Here is a 10,318-nt window from a genome sequence, read left to right as displayed (position 1 = left end):
TAGTTGGTTAATTATTCCACCACTTTCATTACAAGCTCACTAGGCCATCATACAGAATTCAAGCTTAAGTTCACTTATGAGCCTCATCTCTCCCTCCTCTCCCTTTTACAATTAGTTAGCACACACACAAACATGTATTCGCCATCCCTCTTCCTTGCCTTCTTGCTTCATCACTTCATTGCTCTACAGTCTCCCAATGACATAAAGTAGCTGCAAGCTACATGTTGTTCTACTTGCCTGGTTGTGATACAATGCAGGAAAACTAGATATAGAGCATGCATTACATTCTCATATGATGATTCAGACACATTCAGTGGTTCACGAGGAAATGAATGAACAAAGATAAGCTGATTATAGCAAATTAAAGATTAATGATGAACACAGGTCCAAGAACTTACTGAGCACACACAAAATTTAAGTTTCATAGCTATGATGGGCATTACAGCCCGAATTACTTGAGCTATTACTCATTGGTGGACTGAAGATATATATATTTAACCTCAAACGGACATACAACAGCACAAATTACAACATAACCAGTTCATACAAGTGATATTTCTCTACAAGTAACACCAGTTCAGAACAGAAAATTTGAGGAGCCAAGGACAGATGCATGGTTTTTCCCCAGGTTGTGTCCCCGAAGGCATTCCAGATCCAGGACTTGAGAGTGATCCACATAGAGGTTCACCTGGAAGAAGAGGGCATCAGCAAGGATTTTAGAACATCCAATGCAAGATCCCAAATTTCATAATGAAGAGAAGGGTGAAATAATGAGCATCATACCTTGGGACCATACTGTTTTATAAACCACTCAGAGGTTCTGGGATTTGATGCTTCAAACATGGTCTTCTCAAGACCAAGACGCCCAATGACCTTAGCAATTATGTCTGCCCGTACAGAATCAGCATACTTGCAGACATCATCTGCATCAATCATTATCATGTCTGCTCCAGCTTCTAAGCATCTCTCAGCCCGTCTGATCAAAAGATCCACATCTTCAACAAATTCTGTGAAAGCAAAGAGAAAGCTCATTGTTATAACAATAGAAGGGATCCTCTAGTACTACTTCCTCCTTTCTAGTTTAATCAAAAAAAGTCCAACATTTCTCATTTGTTCTCATGTTCAATTGTTTCTATGTAGTATGGTATGTACTGAGCAAAACAATTTAGAATGTGGGTTAAAAGAATGCAGCACTTAAACACCAATGTACTCCCAACATTGGTATCCAGGTTAAAGTAATATACAGCAATGCCACAGAGCAATGCTCATAATTTCAATTTAGGTCTCCCTAATGTAATATCCATGTTGCACACACATAATTGAACAGAAAATGTTAACATAGGAAATTCATGAATTATAAAAATAATTTGACTCCTTCAACAAATGAACCAATGTTTTATGATGAGAAACTACAAATTAAACATGCAGATAACCTTCTAACAATGTATAACTGCCATCCCAAATGTATAGTTATAAAACAACTAATTTTTTCACAAGTTATGAGGTCATCCTACAAATAAAAAGACATAACAACATGTTTCATGTATGGTCCACCAGCTTTGGCTAAAGAGACAAATGGTGTTTAAGAACTATTTTAGTAGTAGCATTAATCAGTGCAGTTAAACAGCCACAGATACCCCATCTGGAACACAAATGCCAATCAGCCTAGATTATACTTAGTTTCACTAATACAATTTATTACACATTAATCCAAGATGGTCTGAGATAAGGATGTTAAATGCGTAATTTACCAACCAAGCATTTCTGGCTCTTAAGTTTATATGGACGGCAAAAAAAAGTGCCCATATCAGATGACCTCATTAGTTCATCAACTTTAATCTTGAATATTATATTCATAGTTTATCCTTCTTTACAAAAAAGACTAGATTCTTTGTTTGTTTTATTTTGTTTATTTGTGTAAAAGAAAATTTGTCATTAAAAAAAAAGTATAGTTAAGAAATAAACAAAATAAGCTGATGCAAATAAGCTCATCCAAACGAGTAGGGATTCATGATGATAAACCATATCAAATTTATATCTAGTAAGCAGCTCATATACCAGATGACCGAGGTCTTGGAACAATATAAGCTCCAAATGCTCTATCACCACCTATGGGAATGTCAGACTTGTTAAACTTCACTGCAAATTGAGGCTTGGCTTTCAGACCACCACTCTTAATCAAGTGCACAAATCTTAGTAGAGTTTCTTCAGGGACTTCAAGCGATCCCACATTCAGCTCAATTGTGTCAAACCCCAAGTGCTTGCATTCCTAAAGTGATCATAGCAGGGCATGAGTAAGAACTGTAATAAACATTAAAAGAAAAATAACTTATAAATATAGAACCTCTAGCATGCCTCACCTCCACATACTCTCTAAAAGCTGATGGACCTCTGCGAAGCAAATGTTCAGCCCAGTCACCCGTGCTAACATATATATCATGTTGGTGAGCCATGTTAGTCACTTCTTTAATGAAATCCTTTGACATCAGGCTATGAGATCCTCCAGAAAACTTCAATCCATCAACAAACTGCCCCATAGACTCAAAAATATCCTGCAAAACAGAAATTTGCAATTGTAACTTATCAGGAAACCCCATCTGCTCCCTTCATCTTCCAAGTGCTGGCCTTCCATATCAAATGAAAAAGGAGGAGAATTGTAACAGTTCTAGACTATCGGTTAGCCCACTGCAGATGTATGAAAGTAGGTTGACTCACAATGTAGCTTTGAAACATATAAAACCCTCATGCAACTCACTCCTTAGCAGTATGGGACGCACGGTCAAATAAGATCCTAAAGCTTGGGGTTAATCGCACTTTCCCTCTTAATGGTGAAGTTGCAATGTTCCTATTCTTTAAAACTGAATAATTTCCCTACTTAATAAGTACATTTTCTTTTTCTTTTTCTTTTTTTCCTTATAAAAACGATAGCATCTGAAATCTATGACATCCAATCAATGATGATCACTCTTTATCATCAAGTCAAGAAACCAATGGATTTCTTTTTGGGGTAAGTGGGATTTGAACTCAGGTCCCATATTCGACAACAAGAAACTTTACTACTTAAGTTAACCGAAACCTATAACTACTCTATCCTCCACTGCTAAAATTTTCTTTTTGAAAAATATATCTAACAATAATTTGAATTTTCTATTATTCGACCGGAATCCTACTGACAAAGTACTTATTACCAATTGACAATGGTTAAATTGAGACACTGCTCGGTTACAAAATTATGGTAAATTGTAAAAGTACCACATTTAGAGGGGAATAAATGATGCTAGAATTACTACAATTTTATTTCATAATGCTTATAAACCAAGGTGTCAAAAATTATAAAATAAATCAGTATTAGTTCCAAAATTATCTTCCCCTTCAGTTTCCAAGTTTGTACTCATCAAATTCTATAAACTCATTGTCCCTTTTTATTTCATTTTTTAATTTTGTTTGTCTTTTACATGCAAAGTAGTATTAATTTGTTACGACAAATAATAAAGATGATCATAATATTCAAAAGGAATTTTATTTATGAGAAGAAGAAAAAAAAAAAAGAAGGTACCTGAAGAACATTTTGGGTTAAGAGTGTGTAATGGGGGCCTCTCATCTCGGTGACTCCATAGCGTCGAGGCTTGTCGGGGCGATCCTCGTTCTCCGCGAAACTCTTCCATCGGAGCACCGACATATTAATTCCGAACTGAAAATAATACTAGGATCGATTTCCTGGGCTGTCCTTTTGATTAATTTGATTTTTAGATAAAATGTTTGTTTCTCGAAAACTTTAGAAGGAAGTGTTGGACTTGGACATGTTCCAGTTGCTTCCAGACAATGTTTCACAGTTCATATTAAATTCATCTCCTGACACGCGTCCTACACCCAACGTTTACTTATGCCCACGTGGACGCATCCTCTCGTTTCACACAAAATAAAGGTTATTTGTATCTTTACTTTTTTACAAAATTTACGTTATAAACACAGGTAATTGTTTTCTTTTTTCTTTTTTGGCTAAAAGAATTTTATATTTATATTTTTTGCAAATATATATAATATTTGTTACTTTTTACGTGTTTATAAATTGTTTATAAGCCAAATTTACATTGTATAGTACAATGTAAAAGAAAATTTTTCCTAAAATAAAATTCTCAATTTGTTTCACCTTAAAATTTTAATTTTATATAAGTGTCCATTAGATTAACTTATTTACCCATTTGTTTATTTCCTGATAGGGAAAATCACAACACAAATGATCAAATTTATTATAATAATTTTTAGTTTGCAGATATTATATAGATATTTGTTGTTCGGTGGATTTCAATTAGTTCAACTGGTAAAATTTCTTATAGTTGAATAAGAAATAAGTTCAATCCCCGCATATATCAAAAACCGATTGGTGTCTTGATTTAATAATAAAGAGCTATCGATAAAAGCAAACACCATATATTAAAACTCTCTTTCAAAATATATATAAATATATGTATATATACACACTCACACTTGTCTTCATTGACTAATATAGCACAAATATTATTATCTTTTCCAAGAAAACTAAATGTTATTCAATGATTTTTTTTAATTTTATTAAGGACAAAGTTTTGTTACAAATTTAGTTGTAACTTAATACTACAACTCACACTAATAAAATTAACATAAACATATTTTTAAAATTTAACCATTGAGTTACATTTTTTTTTTTTATGTTCTTAACACACATATCAAATTTCGCTCTAATCGGATCTTATTTCTTGTACAATCTATAAATTTATTTTTTATGCATCATTTTAAACTATACAAATTTAAAATTTAAATATTTGATTGATAACAAAGATTTTGATCTTTGATCTTCTAAAATTTTTACAAATATGATTGATATAAGAAAAAAAACGTAATTTGATGGTGGGTTTGTCAAATTCACATTCAATATAAAAAATAAATAAATAAATAAGTAGAATTGTAAAACTTGCCAAACTTGCCAAACTTTGTCCTTTTATTAATACCCTAATATAGCCTAATTTTTATCCTTATGGACCAACATTCAAAGTCGTCAAGGACCAAAGCTATATAGGCCTTCCCTATCAAAAAAATTTAATATAATTTATAAAAATAAAAATAAAAATAAAAAAACTATATAGACCTCTAAGATGGAACTCGTGACCTGAGAAAGTTTATTACAAGAGAACTTTAGACAAAGACAACACATTCGTAGCACATCCCTCTTTCAGCTATTGCTATAACCAGCTTTAAGAGCACAATTTTTTTTTTTTTTTTTTTAAAGCAGCTTAAAGAGCACATGAAACTGCAAAATGGGCTGCATGAGGCTAGCCCAAAAAGAGAGATCCCTTCTTCTCGTTCTCTGGAATCCAAGATTGGACGTGAATGGTTTTGCCTTTGCATCTCTTTACTTATATGATCGCCAATAACATCTTATCATGTTTAATTGCTGCATCAAAACAGCCTTTGAATTGGGATGGAGTTCTAAAGTTAAACAGTAATATTTTTCACTAAAATCTAGCTCTATAGGAACAAACGGTTAAATTGAGCAGGATACACTCTGCACTTCTTAAACAAAATTTTATTTCTCGCCTCCAAATCCAAATTCGATTACACAATAGCCCTGCAAGTATTCAACATTTTTATTAACATTGAGACTGAAGTGCCACATGAATTCTTATTAAGATTTACATAAATAAATGTTCAATATCGATGCCATATGTAGATTCCAGGGTGTATGGAGGCCATTTCTAAAGGAATAAAGTACTAGTACTTGATTTACAAAAACCTGCTAAGGATAGATTCTAGGCCTTTTTCAAAGCAAGCAAATTGCATTTAAGTATGTTGGTACCTCTAAAACTCGTTCGGACTAGCTACGATTCTTTTCTTTCCCAATACTACTAGAACTTTCAAAGACCTAGCTAATTATGTATAGGAGATCATATATTCCATTGTGAATTAGACACCAACGGAAATTCGATCACCATAGTATTACATAAGCAACCTGATTCATTAACACTAATTGAGTCATGACCAATAAATTACTGAGAAATCAAATAAGAGCTCAAAACCATATGACTTTGGAACTTAGTGTGGGATCTATTATCAGCTGTCCATACAATGATACATCCTGCTGGTGATACTCTGCTTTCCTTGTTCCCCATGAAAGGAATCAAACTTTAAAATGAAAGGTTGAGGCAAAATAAGAATAAAGAAAAAAAAAATGTGAAAACAAAAGAAGCTTTAACCCTGAGAGCACAGCTAATTCTTCTTATATATAAGTTATTCGTATTCCCTTCTTCATCCAAACCTCATAAAGAATTACTAATAAAAGCGTGGGAAGTTGCCTATAAAATTTGAATCACTCCCTTCTCCTTTTCCACAATCACCGCTATATATCAAAGCTCTGAATTCAGAGAAGGGGGAAAAAAATGGCCAGAAACTATGGCTTTCTTGTCTGCCTCTTGATCATGATCATGGACATTGTTGCTGGGATTCTTGGCATTCAAGCTGAAATCGCTCAAAACAAGGTGTTTTTAAGTTTCTAAGTTCTAACCATATAATTGAATTTATAGTGACAATTTCAATTTCAAGTTTAATTAATAACTTTATTGTTTTTCTCTTTTGTTGTCTTTGTTTCATAGGTGAAACATTTGAGGATGTGGATTTTTGAGTGTAGAGACCCAAGCTATCAGGCTTTCAAGCTAGGGTTGGCTGCAATTATACTTCTACTCCTTGCTCATGTTATTGCTCAGTTGCTTGGTGGTTGCATTTGCGTTAGGTCCAAGGCGGAGTTCTCAAATTCCACACCAAATCAGCAATTAGCTATTGGTTCTCTCATTTTTGCTTGGTATGTGTTGCATGCTCAACGTTACACAATCCCTTCTACACCGAGCAATTATTCAATATCCCGGAAACAATACCCTCTCTTCCCATTTTATCATGATTCATGATAAGACTCGCTATTAATCATTCAAAAAGGAGAGAGCATTATTTCCGTTATATTGAAAAATTTCCCCTCCACAGTCTACACTCCATAGATCTCAGTTCCCTTAAAATTGCAAAATTACATGTTCAAAATAATGGGGCTTTGATAAATGTGCTCATTTTGTAAGAATATATATATATGAATTTGGGAATAATATTTGTAAAGATAATTGTGTAGCCCGAACAAGAGCGTCCTAATGCTTAACCTTTGTGACATATCAGGATCATATTAGCCGTCGGATTCTCACTGCTCATAATAGGAACAATGTCAAATTCGAGATCAAGAAAAGCTTGTGGGATAGCACACCATAGATTCCTGTCTATAGGAGGGATTTTATGCTTTGTTCATGGACTATTTGCAGTTTCCTATTATGTGTCTGTCACTGCTGCCCAAAGAGAAAAACAGAGACAACAACAGCAAAGAAACCCTGCTGGAGGTGTTGCAGGCCCTACACACACCGCCTCTGTTTAATTTTACAGTACTATGTTGTTCTCTTTTTGTCAAGTTTGAATTCTTTAATTGAAATAAGCTTTACATTATCGTTTGAAATTTGAAGGGTTCTCTCTAAACTTCATTTTTATTGTTATTCAAATGGACTCACATTATCTAATTTACTCATCGATAAGAAACCAATGCAATCTGTTAAAACATCAATCTTTACTCATTAAAGAGTCCAAGCCCAAAAAAGCACATAACATAATTTGGACAATTGCAAAGATCATTCGCATTTCAATTTTTGCAAATCATTTAACAATCAAATTCAAACCTTGAACTGTCAAAAAGCGAAGAAACAATCTAAAAATCCAAACAGAATAACAATAGAAAATCCTAATCTAATCAAATCAAATCATATTCCTACCGATTCTTACAATCACCAAATCTAAGAACCACAATTCCTATCTATACCACTGTCCACAATTCTTTTTCTTTTCTTTTTTTTTTTTTAGAGAAAGCTCCTCCGGTCTAGTCATCGATTGGGCCGCTCTTGGAACCGGCACCGGTTTTCTTAGGCAAGAGCATGTTGTGAATGTTGGGCAAAACGCCACCGTTTGCGATGGTCACCGACCCGAGAAGCTTACTCAGTTCCTCGTCGTTCCTCACCGCCAACTGGATATGACGTGGCACTATACGTGTCTTCTTGTTGTCTCTCGCTGCATTCCCAGCCAATTCCAAAACCTAAAATAAAAAATGAACAAACATTTAAAAGAAAGAAGCGAATGTAACAGAATTTGTAACTGTCAAAAACTGTAAACTGACCTCGGCGGCGAGATACTCGAGGACGGCGGCGAGGTAGACAGGGGCGCCACCGCCGACGCGTTCGGCGTACTTGCCGGTTTTGAGGAAACGGGCGATACGGCCGACGGGGAACTGGAGACCGGCTTTGCTGCTCCGAGATGTGCTCTTCTTGGCGGTGCCTGCGGCGAGAGATTTGCCTCTTCCGGCCATTGAAGAAAGTGAGAGACAAACTTTTGGGAATCGAAAGAAGGTTTTGAGAGGGAACTGATTGCGTTTGCGTGTGTGAGTTTCTTTGAATAGTGTGGAATGTGAGAGAAGATTGGTTGGGGTGGTTGGGTTTTTATATGGGGTGGAGAGTTGTGCGGGCCAATTAGGTTGAGTGACGCGGATCGTGATCTTGGACCGTTGGTTTTTAATTGCTTGGACGGTTGGATTGTGGTTTTGTGTTTTCGTTTCAATTTTACGGTTTTTTGGGTTTTGTGAGAAGCGGGAAACGCAAAATTTGAGTGAAAAGAACGAAACAGTTACCCACGCATATTCGAATTTGAGGGAAAACTTAAAACAGTGAAAAGTAAAAACATAGTGAGGTGATTTTGTTTTTACTGCATTATAAGAAAATCTTTTAATTGTAAAATGTTTTTTCTTACCCAAAAATAATAATAATAATAATAATAATGATAAATTCCAACAAAATAATAATAACTTTTCATCCTTTTATCTCATTCCAGTGCCGGCTCAAGGCCTAGGCCCTAGGCAACTTAGGCCTAGGCCTAAGGCCCCACAACCCAAAAAAAAAAATACCCTACTAAAAAAAGGCCCCATTTTTATGTGTGAAGGCCCAAATTTTATAAAAATATAACATTTTTTAAATAATTAGTAATTTTTTTTAAAGTGATGTTAAAAATACCACAAATTTTACTATAGGTTTAAGTTTAAATTTAACTAACATGTCACCAATCACATAAAAAATTAATTCTAACACAAATAAATTAAGTTGTTAAATTTCATCAATTACAATCATTATCACATTATATTGTGAACATTTTGTAGTATCTTTAGTATTTTTCTTTTTCATTTCTAACAAGGCTTCCAAAATAGGAGACCAATAGAAATTAAAACCAATTGAAACCTTAATATGTTTCAAAAAAAATATTGCAAATGTGATAGATCATCAATGATGACTAATCTCCTCTAATAGTTTGAGATCTTAATTTTTGTAAACTAATATTCTACAAAGTCACACACCAAATAATATTTATCTATCTCTTTCTTTTAAAAAGAATATATAAATTAGAGTTTAGGTTACAACTGTACTTAATTATGCATAGTTATATATCCAAGTTAAAGTAAGTTTTTTTTTAAAAATATTTTTTCTAGTTCTTTTTGTTTAAATTTATGGTTCAACTATAATATTCAATTCTCTGTATGAAATTAACCTTAGTTTAATTATTATTATTCATCAATTTTTGTATTTACATCAAATTAGTCTTAATTTAATTAGTATTATATATATTTATTTAATTAATGTTTATATATAAAAAGGCCTTATATAAAATTTCCGCCTTAGGCCCCAAATTTTGTTGGGCCGGCCCTGTCTCATTCTCTATATTTTTTATTTATAAATAATTAAATACTATAAAGAGAAAATATCTCCTACATATGAAATACATTTCTCACTAACATATAAGGAGAAAATATCTCCTACTGTCATATTTCTCACGTGAGAAATATGTATGAGAAAAATATAGAAGTATATACTAAGGAAAATAATATATAAAAAAAATATTTTATTCTGAAATTAATTGAGAGTGAAATGTTGAACTTACTACCAATATGCTTCTCAAAAAAAAAAAAACTTACTACCAATATAACACACGTGATGAACAAAAATAATTAAATTTCAGAATTATAAATTGGTTGAAGGTTTTGACTCTCATAAAAAAATAATAAAGGTTTTGACTTTCCTATTACACTAGGTGATAGCAATATATAGAGTTTGTTTGGATAGAACTTATTTTGCAGAAACTGAAAACTGAAAACACTGTAGCAAAATAATTTTTAAATATGTGAATAGTGCTGTGAGACCCATTTTTAATGAAAAAGTTGCTGAAA

The 10,318-nt window shown here is 33.3% G+C and overlaps 3 protein-coding genes across 3 annotated transcripts; 1 reads left to right on the top strand and 2 right to left on the bottom strand.

Annotated features, from left to right (window-relative positions):
- Positions 1 to 329: 329 nt before the first annotated feature.
- Positions 330 to 3,811, bottom strand: LOC142635080 (protein HEAT-STRESS-ASSOCIATED 32). Its single transcript, XM_075809294.1, has 5 exons — positions 3,557 to 3,811; positions 2,361 to 2,552; positions 2,059 to 2,269; positions 784 to 1,007; positions 330 to 688 (listed from the first exon to the last, which is right to left on the bottom strand). Exons 1-5 carry the CDS (start codon positions 3,677 to 3,679, stop codon positions 578 to 580), a joined length of 861 nt encoding a protein of 286 aa, XP_075665409.1. The 5' UTR covers positions 3,680 to 3,811; the 3' UTR covers positions 330 to 577.
- A 2,473-nt stretch (positions 3,812 to 6,284) lies between these two features.
- LOC142637016 (protein DESIGUAL 2-like) lies at positions 6,285 to 7,519 on the top strand. Its single transcript, XM_075811308.1, has 3 exons — positions 6,285 to 6,512; positions 6,627 to 6,832; positions 7,192 to 7,519. Exons 1-3 carry the CDS (start codon positions 6,414 to 6,416, stop codon positions 7,439 to 7,441), a joined length of 555 nt encoding a protein of 184 aa, XP_075667423.1. The 5' UTR covers positions 6,285 to 6,413; the 3' UTR covers positions 7,442 to 7,519.
- Positions 7,520 to 7,670: 151 nt separating this feature from the next.
- On the bottom strand, positions 7,671 to 8,515 carry LOC142633327 (putative histone H2A.3). Its single transcript, XM_075807554.1, has 2 exons — positions 8,228 to 8,515; positions 7,671 to 8,146 (listed from the first exon to the last, which is right to left on the bottom strand). Exons 1-2 carry the CDS (start codon positions 8,414 to 8,416, stop codon positions 7,934 to 7,936), a joined length of 402 nt encoding a protein of 133 aa, XP_075663669.1. The 5' UTR covers positions 8,417 to 8,515; the 3' UTR covers positions 7,671 to 7,933.
- Positions 8,516 to 10,318: the final 1,803 nt, after the last annotated feature.

Source organism: Castanea sativa, chromosome 5 (assembly GCF_040712315.1).
Source record: "Castanea sativa cultivar Marrone di Chiusa Pesio chromosome 5, ASM4071231v1".
NCBI classification, from domain to species: domain Eukaryota; kingdom Viridiplantae; phylum Streptophyta; class Magnoliopsida; order Fagales; family Fagaceae; genus Castanea; species Castanea sativa.
Note: the sequence above shows the minus strand (reverse complement) of the source record. Positions and strands in the feature narration are given on the sequence as shown.